Source organism: Ictidomys tridecemlineatus, chromosome 7, assembly GCF_052094955.1.
Source record: "Ictidomys tridecemlineatus isolate mIctTri1 chromosome 7, mIctTri1.hap1, whole genome shotgun sequence".
NCBI classification, from domain to species: domain Eukaryota; kingdom Metazoa; phylum Chordata; class Mammalia; order Rodentia; family Sciuridae; genus Ictidomys; species Ictidomys tridecemlineatus.
Genome location: NC_135483.1, coordinates 51,383,298 through 51,404,681, shown reverse-complemented (window position 1 = coordinate 51,404,681; position 21,384 = coordinate 51,383,298). Strand labels below are relative to the sequence as shown.

At 34.3% G+C, this 21,384-nt stretch overlaps 1 protein-coding gene across 2 annotated transcripts in view; it reads left to right on the top strand.

The window, feature by feature from the left end:
- Zbtb10 (zinc finger and BTB domain containing 10) overlaps positions 1 to 20,942 on the top strand; it is a 50,663-nt gene extending 29,721 nt beyond the window's left edge. For both annotated transcript variants that reach the window (XM_005336013.5, XM_005336011.4), the window contains exons 4-6: positions 2,469 to 2,645; positions 2,845 to 3,017; positions 3,282 to 20,942. In XM_005336013.5, the coding sequence (XP_005336070.1) occupies positions 2,469 to 2,645; positions 2,845 to 3,017; positions 3,282 to 3,587 (656 nt within the window). In that variant the 3' untranslated portion in view covers positions 3,588 to 20,942. The remainder of the gene's footprint in view (positions 1 to 2,468; positions 2,646 to 2,844; positions 3,018 to 3,281) is intronic.
- Positions 20,943 to 21,384: the final 442 nt, after the last annotated feature.

The following is a 21,384-nucleotide window of genomic DNA, read 5'->3' as shown; positions in this document are numbered from 1 at the left end:
CAACTTCTGTATTTTTGGAATCCTTTTCAAAGTTGATGGGAATGAGAGGACATCTAAGGGAAATCTATAAACAAAGTAGTTAGGAGGCTCTACACACAGTATACACTGTACAAAATTAAGTCAGTGGTTTTGAAGACATTTTCTCAAGGTGGTTTCCCCTGATTGTTGAAAAGTATTTTAAAAGTTTTGAAATTAGTAATATGGGAGTTAGTGATATTACTTTTTTAAAGATTTTCTTTACTTGTATAGACAATAGTTAATATTTATCAAGAGTATTTTATTGCACTTGCTTTCTTGATTCAGAATTCTAAAAAGCTAAGATTTCTGACAGTAGTTTTCCAGGTATTTTGGAGGAGTCAAAAATGCTAAATATATTAACTTTTCAACAAATAATTGGAGAGCATATATTTTGCACATTAGATATATAAAGGAGAGAAAAACTTCCTGGAGCCCCAATTTTATTTAGAAACATGGAACTTAAAATTGATTGTGCTCTCACTGCTGCCTCACTTCAAAATTCTGAAAACTTTCTCCCTAATAGTAGTACATTAAAGTTAAATTATATATAATTATAGTTTCAGAGGCCTTTTTTTTAAAAAAAAAAATTTCCCCTCATAACCTCTTTGCCTTTGTAGCTTAAAAGGGAGCATATGCTTGTGTCATCTGTGGCCTCAATGCAGCTCAAAAGTGGGGCCTTTCTTTTTCCATATTTTTTAATTGGTTGGTTATAATTATTTAAGGGTGGGATTTATTGTTGCACATTCATATATGCACATGCTGTAATTTGACCACTATTGTTTCCCAATATTTTCTCTTTCCCTCCCTCTTGTTCTTTTCCTCCGATCTCTTAGAGATCTTTCTTTCTTTCTTTATATTTTTAGTTGTAGACACAATACCTTTATTTATATTTAATAGTTTTAGACAAAATACCTTTATTTTGTTTTTATTTTATTTTTTTAATGTGGTGCTAAGGTTTGAACCCAGTATCTTAAAAATGTGAGGCAAGTAAGTGTTCCCCTTGGAGGGCTTTCTTTTTAATTTTTTTTAGTTGTTAGTAGACCTTTATTTTATTTATTTATACATAGTGCTGGAAATCTAACCCAGTGCCTCACACATGCAAGGCAAGTGCACTACCACTGAACCACAGCCCCAGACCCCCTGGAGGGCTTTCTTGACATCAAAAAATGGGTGAAATAGGGGGAGGCACTAGGTTCTCTCCTCAGCACCACATAAAAATAAAGAAACAAAATAAAGGTATTGTGTTCATCTACAACTAAAAAATATATTTTTAAAAAGTGGGTGAACTATATCCAAGGAAAAAAAAACATTTGGTAGTAACGAAGTATATTTAACAATATTTTAGAGACCTTTTTACTTCTTTTGGTATTGATTGTTTCACCAAAGAGACATTTTAAGAGAGGTGACGTGTCTGGTTATAATATGGTAGCATTTCTTTCTTCTTTTTTTTTAGTCAAAACCATGTGGCATTCATTATAGAAAATTTTATTGCATACTGAATATCCCTTAAACTGAATGATTGGAATCAATGTTTAAGATGTTGGAGTTTTTGAGTATTTGCTTAGACTTTACTGGTTATCAACTTTAATCTGAAAATCCAAAATGCTCCCAAATCTGAAACTTTTGAGCATTATGTTGGTGCTCAAGATTTTGGGTTTGGGAACATTTCTGATAGGACAGGTTTTCAGATTAGGGATACTCATCCTGTGTTGCTGCATGAATGAGCTATGCATATATATATCTTAGAAGATGAAAGTGTAAATGCCTTAAGTAGGAGCCTGTTTGCCACGGAGGAACACTGAGGCTGGTATGGTTGAAATTTATGATAAAGGGCATGGTGCAGGGATAAGACTTTGAAGAATAGTGGAGGTCCTTTTTGACTTTTTAACATGAATTGAGGTGTATAGCCCTTGAAGGCTTTTGAGTAGACTGGTGACAGGTTTTAAAAGAATCTGTGATTACCAGGCAGAGTAAACTCTCTGGAATGGTAATAGTGGAAGCCAGGAGACAAGTTGGCAGTCATTGAAAATAACCCCAGACAAATAAAATTTATTAAAAAAAGAAAATAACTCCAGAGGCTAGAATTGATGGTTGATTGGACCTGAGTGGCAATAACTGGAGGATTCTGGATATATTTCTGTTGTTCAAAGATTCTTGGATTCAAGGAGTTACATACAAATTCCTGATGGAATTAAATCTAGAAGAAGGTAATTCCTGCCCGTGTTAATCCATTTTCAGTTCCTATAACAAAGCACCAGAGATTGGGGTATTTTATAAAGAAAAGATTTAGTTAGCTCACAGTTCTGGGGACTTGGGTATTTTTAGTCAGCTAGTTTATATTAAGATGTTCTATCACTGCTCATAGGCTATAGATTGTATTTCATTTTCTGACTGATGAAAGAGATCTTTACTGCCATCATTACTTCAAGCTCACTTTTCTATTGTATTAGGTACTTCACATGATTTCAAGTATGGTTTGATGCCTGGTCCATCAAGTGATTTCAAGTATGGATTAATACCAGGTACTTCAAATGATTTCAAGTATGGATTGCTACCAGGTGCTTCAAATGATTTCAAGTATGGATTATTGCCAGAATCGTGGCCAAAACAAGAAACTTGGGAAAATGGCAAGTATTGGTCAATCAAACAAATTCAGAATTCCTAAAGAATTTTTAAACATTAAAATCTTCCATATTCTAGGCTTTAGCAATAGCCCTATATCATTTACTGTTTTAGAGATACAGATAGAAGAAATTTTGATAGCAAGTCTTCTGTTTAATAATATATAATGAGTGCTCTTTAAATTTTTTTTCTTAATTCTTAAAGGTGAATCATCTCTAATCATGAACAAATTAAAATGCCCTCATTGTAGCTATGTAGCCAAATACAGACGAACACTAAAAAGGCACTTGCTCATTCATACGGGAGTGAGATCATTTAGCTGTGACATTTGTGGAAAGCTGTTTACACGGAGAGAACATGTAAAAAGACATTCCCTGGTAAGTAATTTTAAATACAACTGATCTTTGAGATAAAATATAGTTATGTCAGTGATATTTAAAGTATTTTAACAGTTACTTACAAATTTAAGGATGATTTTTAAATCATTTCTTTCTTTAAAGCAATTTATGTGAACTGATGCTCATCTTCATACAGAAAAACATTGGTATATTCACTCATTATTAAATGCATGATTTGAGTGGTTCAAATGCTTTCTATTTCTATACTATCCTTATATTGGATTTTTCCCCCCCTTTAATTAGGTGCATAAAAAGGATAAAAAATACAAATGTATGGTGTGTAAGAAGATCTTCATGTTAGCAGCCAGTGTTGGAATAAGACATGGATCTCGACGCTATGGTGTTTGTGTAGACTGTGCAGATAAATCACAACCAGGAGGGCAAGAAGGTGTAGATCAGGGGCAGGATACAGAATTCCCTCGGGATGAAGAGTATGAGGAGAATGAAGTAGGAGAAGCTGATGAAGAGCTGGTTGATGATGGAGAAGATCAGAATGATCCATCTAGATGGGATGAATCAGGAGATGTCTGTATGTCTCTGGATAATTAACTGACCTGCTACTATACTCCTCAAGGATGCTGCATTTGGACATATGAATCGACAATTTGGATTGTTGAACTTGAAGGCTTGCAAAATATGGTACATGCTGGATGGTAGTTATGTTGCTGTGAAAACTGTAGGGTCAAAGCCTTATAGCAAAAAAAAAAAAAAATTATATTTGCACAGGACTATACAGCAAACAACCATGTGGTTGGATTACATGGAGTCCCCACATATTCAGTTAACAAAGTAAAATATTTTTTATTTATAGGATATACAGTAACTATTTGGGTACTATGAAAATATAGTACCTATCCTTAATAGAGCTTACATTCATGTGCCACTTTAACATGAGTGAAGAAAATCCATTTATGGAAATACAGTGACAGTTGACCCAATCACTTTGTCCATCAAACCACTCAGGCTAGTTTGTACTAGTAGAGTTTTGTTTCTATTTTTATTTTTATTAATTTTATTTTTTTTAATACAGATTTTCAGTGAGGGGCTTTTTCAACCCCAATGGTTCTATTTTCTTGTATTTTTCCATTTTAATTTGCTTCATAACTTAAACCAAGTCTCTTCTAGTCTTAGGTATTTCTCAATTTTGTGCTGATGGGCATGTTTATAAGAACTGGAGAGGTAATTTATTTGGAATGAACTGACTTCCCCCAACCCTTCTTTCCTTTTTTTGACATGAATTTTACTACTTCACAAATGAAGAATGATGTTGCAGAGTTACCATGGTGAAGTTGACAAATACCACTAAAATGATTATGATTTATAAGTAACTTTCTCCTGCTGCTCTAATCTGATAAATGGTTACTATATGACGTTTTCTGACATGGTATTTGGTTTTGGGTATCTGTTACTTTGGCACTATTCTTGTTTGCCTCTTATTATTTTTGCCAGTGTACTATACCTCAGCCTTATTTGAAAGACAGAAATCTGATCAAAAAAAGTCATAGAAACAATAAGTAAAATGATTTGTTTTATAATTTATCCTCCATGTCCAGTTTGGTTAGCTTGTTATGCAATATAAGTGAAATATCAGGTTTTTACTCCTGTGCCCTCTTTATCATTAAAATTAACGCAAAATGTTCATTCTCTTTTGTTTCATACTTACCGGATATTGAGTGTTTCGAAATTATGATTAATTTATTTTTCCATACACCTTGAATATAGTCTTACTAGTCACCATGATTCAACAATCTACAAATGTCTTTATTTTATAAATAAAATGTTGAGAGGCTTTATTAAGATCTTTAGGGTACAAAGGAGGTGATATATTAAGTTGTAATTATTAGATTATTTAGCCTGGTGATGAATGAATTGCTATATGTGGAAGTCTCAGAAACATTTCACCTATTATTAATGTGGACATTTATCAGGAGCATAATATATAAGATTGAGTGACATCATTTTCAGCTTTCTTTTAAATAAAAATTGAGTATATTTTCCTATTTTATATCAGGTAACTAAATTATGTTAGCTGTATGAAAATTTTTGCAAAGATGCTTTGACAGATAAATTCTTTTGGTGCTCCATCTAATCAAAGTTGAAAAATTGATTTTTTTTTTTTTTAAGAGACAAGCTTTCTCATTGTCTCTGATTTCAGTAGAATAATGGTTTAATGTTAGTGATGTTTCTGCTTGGGTAAATCAGAAATAAAAGGTTAGTTACATGGTAACTAACTTTTTGTCATCTAAACTTTATTATAGTTTCTACATAATTATAAGCCTGACAAATGAACAGTTTTGGTTTGATTTTTTGTTTGTTTGTTTAAAACTGAAGAGTACATCTTATTCTCAGTGTTCTAGACAAATAAGTAAAATGTAATTCTAGTGAGGTCCAAAGTAGAAATTAGTTGGGCAAAGATACTATGAATGAAAAAGTATTTTAAGCGTAAAATGTTCTGCTTTGTGAATAATGTAAGTATAGTATAAAGATTTCTTTCATCCCATTTATCCCCTTCCTTTAAAATAAACCATAGTTTACAATTGGTAGATCTGTCTATATATAAATATATATTAAAGAGCAAAGATATATATCTAAAAAAAAATCACCTAAGTCTGCTTTATTAGACTATAGTTCACTTATTGCATAGAAACTGGACTTGGCTTTACATTCTTAATGTACTTTTACTTTTCCTCAAGATATGAACTTATTCTCTTGAAACTGAATTTTCTTTTATTACTTAAATCATTTATGTATATCTGGTAAATTATGACCAAATTTTTTGTTAGATTGCATACAGTAAATTGAAATACATATGTGGTACACTACGGGATTGTTGTGCATTTGTTTTGGTTTTAGTTGGAAACAAGGTTTGATGTAGATGGTTTGTTAATGTTAATTTAAAATATTCTAATTGTCCATTTCCTTCAATGTTGTGTTGTGCCAGATTTGGCTATATTTTTAGTCATCTGAAATATGATACTTTAAAAGTTTGTTTTTAGGTAATCCAAAGGAAAAATGTTTATACTCTTGAATATATTAGCCTCAGCCTATATAAAAATTTCTTTGAAGTAAACATTTTACCAGAAACAAAATTGACAGATTTTTCTACTTGCCGTCTGCCTAACTTATTATGTTTCATGATCTCGAGGGACTGCCTTTTTCCCTTCTAGATCTTTTTTAAAAAATAGTTTTAGTACTAAGGTATACTACTGGACGTTTCTATTTTTTTAAGTATATTCTTTTTCTGACTTACAGTACAACAATTTCAGGAAGTTAATAGATACTAAGAACTTATGATTGGTCTTGAGGTAACAATGAAATGAATACTCATAATTTTGTCTGGAACTCTGGCAGAATTATATGTTAAACATTTGGTGAAGTTTTCTCGTAATTTATATTTTAAATAAAAAATATTTTAGAGCTTTTAATTTTAATGAAGGGGAAGAGTTTAAACTTTCATATTTACTTTAGTAACAGGCCCTCTCAAGTCAAGATCTTATATTTCTTAGGATTCTGAGACAGTTACTTCCATATGGTCTCCTCTTTGTCATGGTTCTTGGCCCTTGGTTTTTTTTTTTTTTTTAATTCACTAGATAATTTTCTGAATTTTAGTAAGCAATTGAGTTTAAAAAAGAAACATAGTAGGAAGAGGAAACTGGACAGTAAAGGAGTATCTTTGAAATTTGTGATAGAGGGAGCTCTAGCTGGTCAAAGTTGAGTCATCCTAATGGAGAATAGTGAGCTGAATGAGTTAATTCATTTAAAGTTTTTAGAACACTGGAACTTACTAGTACATAATACATTTCAGTTTAACAATAGATGTGAACCAAGAGGAAAAATAGAAATAAAATATGGTAGAAAGGAGGAAAATAAAGGATTAGGATTTGGAAATTCATTAGTATGATTTAGTATAAAAGGCCTGAAGATGACTGGAGTAGTATAATATGGGGAATAGTGTGATGAAAAATAGATTTTAAAAACAAATCTTAAAATTTAAAGCTTTAATAAGCTTTTGTTTGTAGGGTTTTGTGAACATAGCATGAAAGGTTTAAATTCATTTTTCTGAATAAGATTCCAAAAGCTACCAGTTTCTTTTGAGTGCCCACACTTGCCATTGTTCTGTATACATTATTTTGTGTAATCCCTATAAAGTAGGTGCTATTGTCTCCATTTTATAGATAAGGAAAGGCTCAGAAATTCAGAAATTTAACGCAGCTATAATAAGAGCTGGGATTTGATCAGGTCTGATTCTGAAGCCCAAGCTCTTTCTGGGAGGCTCTATTGCTGCCTCATTAAACAACTTATTTGTAGAATTCCAGCTCTTTAATGGAGTCTATGGAGATTTATATTTTCCCTACAAAATAGCTATGTTAGGAATTTTGTGAGTATCCCTCCTCCCGCCAATAAGCATCCTTACTACTCTTTCCTCCTGATAAAGCAATTGTTTAGTCACTATGACTTAAATAAGACACACAACCTCAGTGTAGCATATATTATTAGTGGGCTGTGGCATTTTCATTTTTAAAAAAAAATGATTTTTTAATCTGACAAACTAGATTTGAGCCCCAGTTTTTGTGCCGTTCAGTCACCCGGATCCTTAAACTTAACTATGGTACATAATATACACACTTAGAACTACAAACAGGCATTTTCTTAGTCACTTTAGGATAAAGTTTTTTGTTTTCCTGCTGTATCCCTGCGTTCAAGTGAAGTTGAACAATCCTAAGTAGTATGAAATGTGTTAGGGATAAGCACACGTAAAGATGTTTTCTAGCCCTGAATTTTATGACATTGTGTACTTTAAAGTTAGAGTACACTAGCCAGTGAGAACAAGATTCTGGGTTGAGGAGAGAGATGGTTGAGGCCATTATCAAATGGGAGAATCAGCATTTTAAACACTGTAAACATAGAACACTTTCTTCTGCCTGCTGTTTGTAAAAGCTCTCTGGGAAGATCTTTTACGAAGACCAATTTTTTAAAAATGTAATTTACCTACCTAATATAAGTGTCCTAAGACATGTATGTAACTTCCAAGACTGTTTTGTTTGTGTATTTAGAAAATACACAAGAATCTTTATCAAACCTAAAAATATAAACTTGTGAGCACTAAACTGCATCTGGCTTTGTGAATTTTATTGACTCTGGCATTTAATTCGAATTTCTTTGTATAAATTTAGACTAATTGGGACAAGGGGAACACTTTTGGAAACTTTGACTTATGTGTAATTTGGAAATCTCTTGTTTTTAAGTTTTACAAATTTGAATTGTAGAATATTATGAGGGGTTTATTTATTTGTATGTTTTTATATGAAAGTACATAAATGACTCAAACTACCTCCTAGTCCTCAGAGAGTTGCTTTAATTAATTAATAGCAGTTATTTGTGTATTAAGTATATGTCTCATCTTTATTTAAGGACTAGCTACAGGTTTTAGTAAATATCTAAAAAATATAATTACCTTATAATTTGTGCATAAACTTGGGGGAAATGGGTTAAAAAGCAAAAATGAGCTGCTTTATTCCATATTTACTGAATATTGGACCAATGGATTACAAGTAAATATATAATATAAATATCAAGCCTTTAAAACATTGTTAATGTAGAGAGAATATACTTAAATAATTTTCTTAGTTTTTTTTAATAGCAGAGCAAAGTAAATCATAGAATGGTTAGATACTCTGATTTTATTAAAGTGAACTTCAGTTTAGTTTGGAGAAGGGCAAAGTAAACAGGAGGTTGGGGTGGTACATAGCATATAATAGCAAGTTATCTTTAAACATCTAAAAAACTGTTGTGTAACAGAATTATTAAGATTTATTGTAGTGAGCCAGACATGCTAGCACAAGCTTGTAATCAGTTACTAAGGAGGCTGAGGCAGGAGGATTCCAAGTTCAAGGCCAACCTATCTTAAAATAGAAAATGGTAGGGATTTAGGTTAATGATAAAAGTATGGGGTGGGATGTGTGTCAAAACACATTCTGTGTGGTTCCAAAAATTAATGATTAGGATAGCATGGCTCAAGATTAAGAAGTAGTTTTTATTATTTATTCTTAGTTGTAGTACTGGAGATTGAACCCAGGTTGCTGATTTCAGGTATATCATCAGTCTTTTTTGTTTTGAGACAGGGCTTTACTAGCTTGATTAGGATGGCCTCAAATTTGGTGGTCCTGCCTCACTCAACCTCCCCAGTCAGAATTAGTCATATACCCCCATGCCCAGCATTAAGCAGTTTTTTTTTAAATATTTTTTTTTTTAGTTTTAGGTGGACACAATCTTTATTTTTATGTCTTGCTAAGGTCGAACTCAGTGCCTCATGTGTGCTAGGTACACGCTCCACCACTTTAGCCACAACCCAGCCCCAAGCAGTTTTTTAAGATTATCGAAAGATGAAAAATTTGGGTTGTTTGGGAGGAGGAATAAGGCAATCTACTACTACAGATGGTCAAAGTAAAGTTAAAGATTACCTGACAATCACTTTAGCTAAGGCAGTATTGACCAAACATTTTTGTTTCAGAGTCGGTTTTTTAAAAGTGTTGGGACCATCATCATTCTTAGCTTTTTGTTTAAATTAGTAAACAAAATAATTGGCTTGTGTATTGTGTGTATATATAAATATTTCATGAATATTTTCACACAAATTTGGAAAATTTTAGAATTGATAATTTAGAAGTTGGGTTAGAGCTATAACTTAGAGCACTTGCTTAGCACATGTGAGGCTCTGGGTTCAATCCTCCTCACCACATAAAAATAAGTAAATGTATAAAAAGAATGTAGAAGTCAAATTTAGCTTTATGGGGAAAAAATGCTACATTAGCTTTTTTTCTCTTTTTTCAATACAGACTAGATTGTCACAGACCAGATTTTGGAGCTGGCTTAGAAAACTGAATTACTGAATTTATGGTTAGATATGAAAATTAAAAATACTTTAGAACTTAGTCTTTGTTATAATTATCTTTCCAAAGTTTGAGCCAAAGGAGGAAATCTTAAAAATGAACTATAGAAAATTATATCCTGTTAATAACAAGTAGGCTCCATAACTGCATGGTGCCTTACCAGCTACTAATACTGCCTTCTAACTGTCAACCAATTTAGTTTTTCAAAACATGACTCATTCTTAAATTTGGGAATAGTAAATGGGCTAGAATCTTAGTGAAAGGTACAAAAATGGCTTTTTTGGGGAGGTGGAGGTGGTATTACCGGCGATTGAGTGCCTCTGCACTCAACCACTGAGCCATATCCCCAGCCTTTTTTGTATTTTATTTAGAGACAGGGTTTCGCTGAGTTGCTTAGTGCCATGCTTTTGGTGAGGCTGGCTTTGAACTCTCAGTCTTCCTGACTCCGTCTCCCTAGCTGCTGGGATTACAGGTGTGGGCCACTGTGCCTGGCTACTGTCTGACTTATTGGTGAGAGTACAATAAATAAAATGGTTTCAAGATAATTGCAGAGTTACTTAGGTTGAAAGGGACTTTAAAATACTATCTAATGAAGATTATCCACAGAGGTTACTATAATGACTTTGCAGTCAATTTTAGGACATGGGAATCCGCTTCCATTTCAGTATTTTTCTCTGTATCAAACTCAGTTAATAATTTGAAATCAAAGAAAACTGAAATTAAAACTTTGCCAAGTATACTCAAAGTACCTGGCACATAGTCTGTGCCCCAAAGTATTTACTAGTGAATGACTAAAGATATAGCAACTTTTAAAGATTTTGGTAGTTTTTATCAAGTGACATGTAGGAAACAAGTGTTGCCAAACCTATATGGGAATCATACTGCACTTTTGGGACTCTTCCCCCATACCTAGATCACACTATTCTACACTGTGATGACCAAACCCAACTTACAGCAAATATTGCCTTAGAGATCTCAAAAAAAAAAAATTGTGATTGATTATTACCTATAACTCTCCATAACAGAATACTTTAAAGTATTAGTCATGCTGCAAAATAGCTGTTTTAAAATGATGACTGGCATAGCTACCAGAGCACCTAAATGCTGAGCATGGATATATATGTGAAAAACTAGAAAAAAAATCCCTATTTGAATTCTGATGGTACATCAATAAAGATTTACAATGTTTTAGTTTTCATTATGATTTATTTATGAAGGGGTATATTAGGTGTTGGCATTTCTATTTTGCCATATAAAAGGAAACTGTATTTACATAAAAGATTGTGTGGTGCTTAGTACTTCATCAACTTGTCCCCCATTCTTAAGTCATCCACTTGGATTATTTTTCTCATCCTCCAAATTGGGATATGGGCATTTACTTAGAAACCTGGGTAATTCTCCAGAACAGGATTTGCCACACTAATTTTTTAAGGACACTTGCTCCTGTGTATCCACAGTTTTCATGTCTGTAGATTGAACCAACTTCAGATTAAAAATTGTTGGGTGGGGGGATTGCATGTGTAATTAGAGACTCTTGTCATTCTTTTAAAAATGCAGTGTAACAACTATTTACTCGGTGTTTGCATTGTATTAGGTATTGTAAGTAAATCTCGGAATGATTTAAACTGTACAGGAAGATGTATGTAGCTTATATGCAAATATGCATCCTCCAGTTTGGGCATCCATCAGGAGTCTTGGAACCAATTTGTGGAGACATCATCGCCCTTTTTTTGGTACCAGGAATTGAATCAGGGATGCTAAATCACTGAGCCACATCCTCAGCCCTTTTTATGTTTTTATTTTGAGACAGAGTCTCAAAATTGCTGAGGTTGGCTTCCAACTTTCTATCCTCCTGCCCCAGTCTCCTGAGCCCCTAGGATTACAGTCATGTGCCATGATACCCAGCATCTATAAATTTTTAAATAAGAGTTTGCTCATTCCAAAGATGAGCAAATGTAAAAATCAGATCAATCCCCGAGAGTATTAGCTCAGTATAAGGTCCTCATTTATAGCAAAGAAGATTTTAAATTAAGATTTTACCTGAAGTCTAGTATTTACATATGTAGTTATGACTTGGTAGTCTTAATTTGCTTCCTTTTTAGAATTTTATTGTTTCATAGACTTAAAGATGTTTTTTTTTTTAAGTCTTAAATGAGACTGATGGTAGTATTTTGGAGCCAGTAATCATCCTAAATTTTTGCCTTTTTCTTGCCCTGTGAAAAGTAGTTTTCTCTTTAGCACCCTAGTCTATATTTGCTGGCCCTTGTTCGATTTTGCTGGTAACTTAAACTACATTCAGAGGTGGGCTCCTGCTTCAGTCTATGGCCTCATCTTTTGATTATGCATGTATATTCTATATTATATGTGCACATATATATACAAATGCATATTTTAAAATGCCCATTTATACAAAGTGTTTTGGCCTTTTTTGTGTATAGTGCATTCTGGTGTGTATACATTGTTCATATTATTGAGAGCTGGTTGGTGTGGGAAAAGATAGAAAATTAGACAAGCAGAGTTACATCAAAAAGGCCCTTCATTGCCAACTGCAATGGTATACACCTGTAATCCCAGAAGCTCAGGAGGCTGAGGCAAGATAATTGCAAGTTCAAAGCCAACCGTAGCAACTTAGCAAGGCCCTGTCTCAAAACTATAATAGGCTGGGGATGTGACTCTGCTGAGTCACTTCTGTGTTCAATCCCTGGCACCCCCCCCCAAAAAAAAAAAAAAAACCTTAGCTATTTTTTTTTTAAAGGAGTGTGAAAGGTGGATAGTAGGATAAGTAAAAAAATGATGCATATCAAGTTAAGGTAGTAGGGCTGGGGATGTGGCTCAAGCAGTAGCGCGCTCGCCTGGCATGGGTGCGGCCTGGGTTCGATCCTCAGCACCACATACAAACAAAGATGTTGTGTCTGCCGAAAACTAAAAAATAAAATATTAAAAAAAAAAAGGTAGTATGTGTATATATAGCACTTTACTTGTTTCCCTTCAACATAAAAGGAAAAGATTGCTTTCATTTTGAAAATACCAGTGATTTTTAGGTTTACTCATTGTGTCATGTCTAAACTGGCAAGCCTAAAAAGCTATAAAGCTAATGTTAGCCAGTTTATCTCTTTCTATAGCAGGAAATTTTCTCTCATTTCTGTCAGCTTAATTGAAAAGGGCTATTTGTGTGTGTGTGTGTGTGTGTGTGTGTGTGTGTGTGTGTGTGTGTGTGTGTGTGTGTATTAACGGAAATTGAACCCAGGGCCTTAACCATGTGCTGGGCAAGCATTCTACCAATGAGCTATATCCCCAGGCCCTAGAAAAGGCTCTTTTTCTCAGAAGACTCTGCATGTACTCAGGGAAATGACACTTTATTGAAAGTTTGCCTTCTATTTTTGGAGCCTCTAGGATGAAGGGGCTTTGACATAAAGGAGTTTTCCCATCTCTTAAAGCAGTTTGGTAAAATTGAGGACTTAGGGTTAATTTTTATTCTGCATTGTTTTTATTTTGTTCTGTTTTTTGGTAGGGGAAAAAAATCACCTTTTCTGAGGATGAAATCACTAGTTTCTCTAAGTTTTTTTTTTTTTTAAGGTTATTCCCAAGGAAAGCTAAGTGTCTATTTAATTATGATGTGTGTTTTGTGCAACTCCCGCAGTTAATCTCTTGATGTCAGATAATTTAGTCAGTTGTTCAAGTTTCCAATTGTCTCATTCATCTCTGTGTGGGGGGGTGTGTGTTGCCTTTTAGTCAGGATTCTGATCTTTGTAGGAATCGGCAAACTTTCATAAATGACCTAGATAATGCATCTTTTTGGCCTTGTGGATCATGGGATCTCCATTACAACTCTGTAGAACCACGAAAGCATCCTTAGGTAACTTGAAAGTGAACAGTGTGAGTGTGGCTACTTTCTGATATTTGTTTACCAAGTTAGGCAACAGACCACAGTTAACACCTGATCTGCAGGTTCTCCCAATCCCCCACTTTTGTTATTTTAGTACAAACATTGAAGACTTATGTGCCTTCTTTATATCAATGCATTATTTCCAGAGTTAACAAATATGTAGTAGCAAAGAGATTTAACCCTGTTGGCACCATTTTAGCCCAGGAGCATAAGCACTTTACCATCTCAACTCTGATCAGACAAGTAGATCTTAATAGGAATCCAGTAATAGTATATCCCAGTACTCACATTCTCTGATACCCTTATTCTTTGGGAGGGAGAGTATTGGGAATTGAACTTGGGAGTGCTCTGCCACTGAGCTACATCCCCAGCCCTCATTTTGTTTTGAGACTGTAAATTACTGAGGCTGGCCTCAAACTTATGATCCTCCTGCTTCAGCCTCTTGAGTTGGTGGGATTACATGCATGTGCCATGCATACTGGGATACCCTGATTCTTAAAAGATAAATAAAGAACTTCATGAAGGGAGACTGATAAAAATAAATACCTTTCTACTCTAGACCTTTTATTTCCACATTATCCTGTGTCAGAAGGTCTTTTTTAGATGTGGTTTCATCCTAATTGAGTTCTGTAACATTGACTTTCCATAGCCTTTGGAATGTAAAGTACTTGGGATGCTTTCATTAAATATATTCATTAAAAGTGTCAGTAATATTTGTCAGTCATCTTGGGTGTAACATGAAAATGTAAACTTGTGAGTCAAAATGTGACCCAAAAAACACTTTGCATCAAGTCCCAGAAGAAGTAAATCCCATCAAAATCTGTTTCAGACACTGATTCCCCATTGTAAACCCCACTAAAAACATTCCTGCAGTCATTGTGTTGGCCTCTCAGTATAAGTGCTTGCCAAATTCTTTATATACAGGAAACTTCTATCTAAAACAGTTTCAGTATTGATCTAAAATTGTTTCAAGAGTTATCCCTTAATTTTAAGGCTAAAATTAATCAGAACAGATAGTTTGATCCTAAAAGGATTGGTTTTGGTTTTGATTTCCACAATTTCTGTTGCTCTTCCTGTCTTGAGATAGATAGTGTTCCACCAGGATTGTCAAATATAATCAGAAGGGACATACCCTGAGATAAACATAATCACTGAGGAATACAGCAGATTACTATGAAGGCATCCCAGGCTTTGCTTGACCCACTGCAATCTGGGTTCTCTAATATTTGAAACTGTCCCACTTTGCATGCAGCATTTGGCATTATTAATGATATCTTTCAGATAATACATCTCTTCATTTGACCCCACGTGATTGACTTTCCCAACAGGCTGGACACCTATAATCCTTGCTACCTGGGAGGCTGAGGTAGGAGGGTCACTTGAGCTCAAGAATATGAGGCCAATGTGGGGCAACACCAGGAGACCCTGTCCTCAAAAACAATAAAACTTGGGGGGGGGGGAGGAAAGGTCTTCCCTTGGTTCTTCACTGTGAACCCTTCCCTAGTGTTCTTTCCCTTAGTGGTCCTCTTTGGTTCCAGTTATCACATTGGCTTAAACTGGTGACATTTGTCCCTCACCTCTCTTTAGAGCTCACATATATTTAAATGACAAAATGCATTGTTATTTGATGCACAAAGGATTTCCAATTACAGCCCTCCTCTGGGTCACAGTCCCTTAGTTTCTCTTCCATGTTCTCAAAGATCTTACGATTTACATTTCACTGTATAGTTTCACCATAGGTTGATGTTGCTTAATAGAGTCACCGTTAGCAAAACTATAACTTTGACACTTCAAAATATATTTAATGCATACAAGTCATGTTAACACTATATTTGATTAAGTGGCATCTCGCTTACTTCATGTCACTGCAACATGTACGTGTTTCTTAGCTATAACAGACAAGAACAATCTTAGAGCTGAAAGAACATTCGAAACTGTTCACTGGCTTGAGTTTAGTTATTGTGTCCTCTTACTCATTACTTTACACTAAAAGACATTAGCCAAGGATCTTTTTAGTAGTTCCTCCATAGACTGGGTCAAGTGGAAACTTGCCTCCTTACATTCCCACTGGTAATCCTTATTCCCAACTCTTAAGCCACACACATATGATCAAAACTTTCACATGCTTATTTATGTCGCAGAGGCAGTTGGAGGGAGGGAGGGAGACATGCTACACTGGAGGTGTGCTTAGGACCTTAACATTTTCCATGCCTAGGAAACAGTTCTCTGTACTCTCATTCCTGAAATTATAATGTGAGAAACCCATGCTGTATATTCTTGTCCGGTTTAATGTTTTTTCTGGTCATTTTAAGGCAATGAATTGAATATTTAATATGGAAGTTGGTGCCCTCAAAGAGATTTTAGAGAAAAATATTTCTTGTAAAGTGCAATGTAAATTTGCTGGCACTGGTATAGCACTTAACTTGGAGAAGCAAGTTTAAGCTTAAGATCAAGTTTGCAGGTTGATATTAAAATTTAACATTGCTTGATTCTAGACTTTCAAGAATTTCATAATTGACTTAATGCTGCATAATTTTAACATTTATAAATTTAATGATTCAGTGTCTCTTAGAAAATGTATTACATTAAAGATAAAAGGGTTTGCTTTTATGCATTTCAGAGCACATTCTAAAAGTAATGAGAATTATTTTAATTTTTATTATTAAATTTTTGTAAAACTTCAAGTCCCTAAGGCCCAAATCATTTCCCTTTTTAAGCACCAGTATAGATTTTTAATTGTGGCTGCTTTTGTTATTTTTATACTTATTTTGAAAAAGATTAGGAGTGTAGGGCTTGTACATTAATGTTACTAAGGTGGAAGAATGGAAATTTTGTCCCCAATAGATAGCCAGTTTAAGTCCTAAAAATTATTGAATGCTCATTAGTGTATTTTGTTCTCAGTGTTTGAGCTTTAAAAATGTAAGTCAAGAAATCCAGTAACAAAAGCCACCCAAAATGTATTTTTTAAGGGTGATTGTATGCTATTTTAAAGTTACCTCCACAGTCTTCATTGTTCTTTTGGCACAAAATCCAAGAATATGAGTATTTCAAAACCTAGGACATTTTGCCTTTGTAATGAATTTCATTGTCAATGTCAACCATTTATGGATATGAGAGGAAAACGAGATTTTTTACTCTTAAGTATTTATTAATCACTGGCATAACAATTTGTTGTCATTTTTACGTTTAATGTAAGCTTCTTTTAGTGTCATCGTCTTGTTTTTGTTTGTTTGTTTGATTTGTATTTTTCAGTGCTGGGACCGAACCCATGGCCTCACTCATAGTAGGCAAGTGCTCTCTAATACTGAGCTACATACACCCCCAGCCTGTAGTAGCATTGTAACTCATTGTGACTCTAGACTTCAAAATGGCCATTGTTGGGAAACAAGTGCAAATTATACAAACATTTTATTTTTTGCAAGCAAAAAAATGAATAAATATTCATTAGCTGGATTATCACTATGAAAGTGTTCTCTGCCTGTGTTATGGAAGTAACTTGAAAAATCAAATTTAAGAATGTTTCCAGTATATTGTACTATCATTAATGTCCTGCTTTTTTATAATATCCTTTTATATTTATTACCACCTTTATTAACACCTCATTTTTTGAGATGATTAATGAGGCAACAGCATAGACAGAATCTAGCCTTTGGGATATCTTAAAAGATAGATCATGAGTTTTGTTTTTTTGAAAACAGAGTCTCACTACATTAACCAAGGCCAGGTTTGAACTCCAGGTCTCAAGTGATCTCCTACCTCAGCCTCCTGATTAGCTGGAACTATGGGCATGTTCCACTGCACTGGGCCAGAGACCCCCCTGTTTTACTTTTTAGTCACATACTTTAATAGAAACCAAAGTTTAATCATACTATTAAAGAAAAATCTTAAGGAATTTAAACTAAGGATTAATACTATATTACTGAGTCTCATAATAATTTAAATATGTTTAAAGTATTTTCATTATAGGATTAGTAATTACAATATAGCATGATTTAAGACCTTTATCTTTCAGTTTTAGAGATTAAAGCTTTCAAGGTTTTTAAGAAGTAATAGTTATAACTCATGAATGTGCCCTCATTCATGATGTTGGAGAGGGAATTTTGAAAGTCTCTTGAAGCACAATATAAAAAGGATTCAAGCAAGTTTCTGTGATTTTTAGATGTGATTTAGAAAAATTTCAGAATAAGCTAGTTTCATATGAACTGGCTTTACTTGTTTGAGCAGGTAAATTTTTGTTTTAATATTTTTTAGTTGTATATAGACACAATACCTTTATTTTATTTGTTTATTTTTATGTGGTGCTGAGGATAGAACCCAGTGCCTCATGCATGCTAGGCAAGTGCTCTCCCACTGAGCCACAATCCCAGCCCCTGAGTAGGTAAATTTGCTGAATAAAGAGTGTTTTTCTTTAATGTGTGCAGATCATTTGGTATACTATGAGATCACTGTTGTTACCAAGTATATTTCTTTAGTTCTGTTAGAAACCCTGTATTTTTTTCTTTAGTAAATATTGATCTAAATTGATGTCTCTGCAGTTGTATTCTGCAGTGACTAATGAGGATAAGCTATTCAAACACACCAAGGCATTTCCATTTTATAAACTTTTCTTAAAAATATATATTTATGGAATAATTTCTAGTAATGCTATTTAGTTTTGTAAATAATGTAGTTAAATTATTTATAACGAATATTAAAAGTGAATGCTTTGTTTAAACATTTTCCTTCTTTGTGTTTGGACTTAACCACACTACTCTATACATCTCTGCCTTCACCTCCAGTTTCTACTCAAGCCCCTTGCTTACCTTCATTTGACCTTTGGTTAACTCTGGGGGATTTTTCTGGCTAAATTATTTTAAACATATCTTGCAATATTTTAGATATAGAGATAAAGGTAAGGATTCACTGAATCCTCATGCTAACCTAAAATAAATTTTCATTCTATTTTATTTGTCCAAAATAATCTTGATCTATGGGGCTGGGGATATAGCCCAGTTGGTAGAGTGCTTGCCTTGCATGCACAAAGCCCTGGGTTCAATCTCCAGTACCAAAAAAAAAAAAAAAAAAAAATCTTGATCTTTATATTTTTACCCTAATGTTAACCATGTAACTGCCTGATTTTGAATATTTCACTGCCAAGGACAGTTTCTTTGTGGTGAATTTTTCTCTGCCTTAAAATTTGGCCATTTTAACCTGTCTATGACCTTTCTTATTTAAGCCTAACTAGCTAACAAATGCAGAGCAAACCTCAAAAGAGCAGCATTGTTTTCACTTCTAAATAACCTTCTTCAGGGATTTTCAAACTGTGTGTGCTCTGGGGTCCAAGGGGTTCTTTGAAGATGCCTCCGGGCCTGTGGGGTGTGGGGTTAGTGGGAGCAGAGTAGGTGGGGCCCTGGGCTTCAGCCAAACCTCAAGCACCACAGCTTCACTTTTATCTGACTTCCTATGCTTTTTTCAGGGTTCCGTGCTTTAAAAATTCTTTTTTAATCTCTGACTTAATTTTAAAAAATTCATGGATGATGATGATGATAGTGACTTTTATTTATAGAGCACTTATCATGCCCAAGACTGCTTTACTTTTGAACATTAATCCATTAATCCTTAAAACCCCTATAAAATTAAGTAGTTTTATTATTCCTGTTTCACAACTGTTTCACAGGAAACTGCTATTTAAGATTAAGTAATTTGCCTACCAGGTCACAGCTATTAAGTGATGGATTTTTGGATTGAAATCTGTGTATGTACATTAACATCTTAGTTTAAACCAGGAAGGGCAAGTGCAAGGTAAGTGTGTCCCCCTTCTGTAACTTCACACTGGAGGCAGACATAGCTAATAGATGAAAACAGTATTTTACACTAACTACCAACAGCATTAGACTCCTTCAGAACAGGTACTATGTTTGTATTAAGAGGAGACCTATTTACTTCCCTTACTCTAAGATATTTGTGATCCCAAACTTCTCATTAGGAAGTGGCCCTCATCAGACATGGTGACAAATGACTGTAATCCCATTGACACAGGGGCTGTGGCAGGAGGATCACAAGTTTGAGGCCGGCATCAGCAACTTAGAACTTATTTCAAAATAAACAATAAAAAGGGCTGGCAAGGGCTCAGTGGTAAAGCTCCTTGGGTTCCATCCCCAGTATAACCAAAAAAGTATTCCTCAATTCTACCACTGTTGCCAATTTGTTGTTTTGATACTGGTAGTAGAAAAACATCAAACTATCTTTGATCCTAGATGTAATTTTTCATGGTGAAGTTAATCATTATTCTATGAACTAAAAATTGTATCTTCCTCATTCTGGCCAACTTTTAATAGAGGAGTTTTATTTTTGAATTTACATATTGATAATTTATATGAATGTGTGCACCAATAATTATAAATATCATACAATTTTCATAATTAGGTTAGGATTTTTTAAGCTTCTCTTTGAGAGCCTAATGGAATAAAGGCCTAAAGTAATTTATATGCTGAGATCTAATATTTTAGGCCTGGGGTGGAGGTAGTGAGGGAGAGGGTGGAGAAGTTCTGCTTAGGGTCAGTCAGTTTCCATATAGTCAAAACTTAGTGGTTTGAATAATCTTCACTGTTTCCACTACCAGCATGCTGTGTCCAGGAATGGCGTAGCCACAGGGCTGGGTGAATGCCCAAACGGTTAAAAAAGGAACACACACACCCAACCCCCAGCTGATTTTTCAACTGCCTTTGCCAGAAGGTAACCAGTTCCTGTGTGGGGCCCATTCTTAACCCAGGAAAGTTTTCCCTGTTAGGTAAAGCTCTTCACGTGACTCAGTAGTTCCAACTCAAGACATGTCAAAGAAGCCCAAGGCTATATTTAGGAACTTATGATGAAATTGCCTGTCTGTTCCAACCAAATTTTCCCTTGTTAACAAGTAATTTATAATTTTAAATACATTTTTTAAAATGTTATTTTGTTGTTGTAAACCGGTATTGCAACCTAGACTTCCTCCTTCTGTAAAATGATGTCATCAGATACGAATTACCATATTGGAATAATCCACATTGACCATTGTCATGGAATCCTTTAAATCCTTCCTTGTTCATGCAAACATTTGATTATGTCTTAAAATTTTCTCTATATGAATAAAAAGGTTCTTCCTAAAAGCTATTTCTGATGCATTCTCTTTTCATTTGTTTTGTAAAATTAGAAATTTCTGGACAGTCCTAGAGGGAATGAATCATAGTGATTGGAGCCAGTGACATTTGGATAGTGCTACTAACTCCAAAGTTCTTTTAAGAGAGTTTAAAGAACCGTCTTCTCCTGCTGAGGAGTATTTTGGCAAGTCTTGTGGTTGCAATGTAAAATAAGCTCCACATGCCTCTTTTCTCCTAGATTTTGTTTTTGTTGCCTAAGAAAAAACAGGTCACCAGTTGTAAACTGTCTTATTCCTAGCCAATCTGGTCTTGCTGAAGAAAACAATCAAAGCCATTGATTAAACTACACATGAGTTTTAATCAGGATTAGTAGCCCACATGAAGCAAAGATAAAAAAGGTCAACCAAGAGATCCCAAGATAAGATTTACAGAAACCCAGGAAAAGAACACTGAAG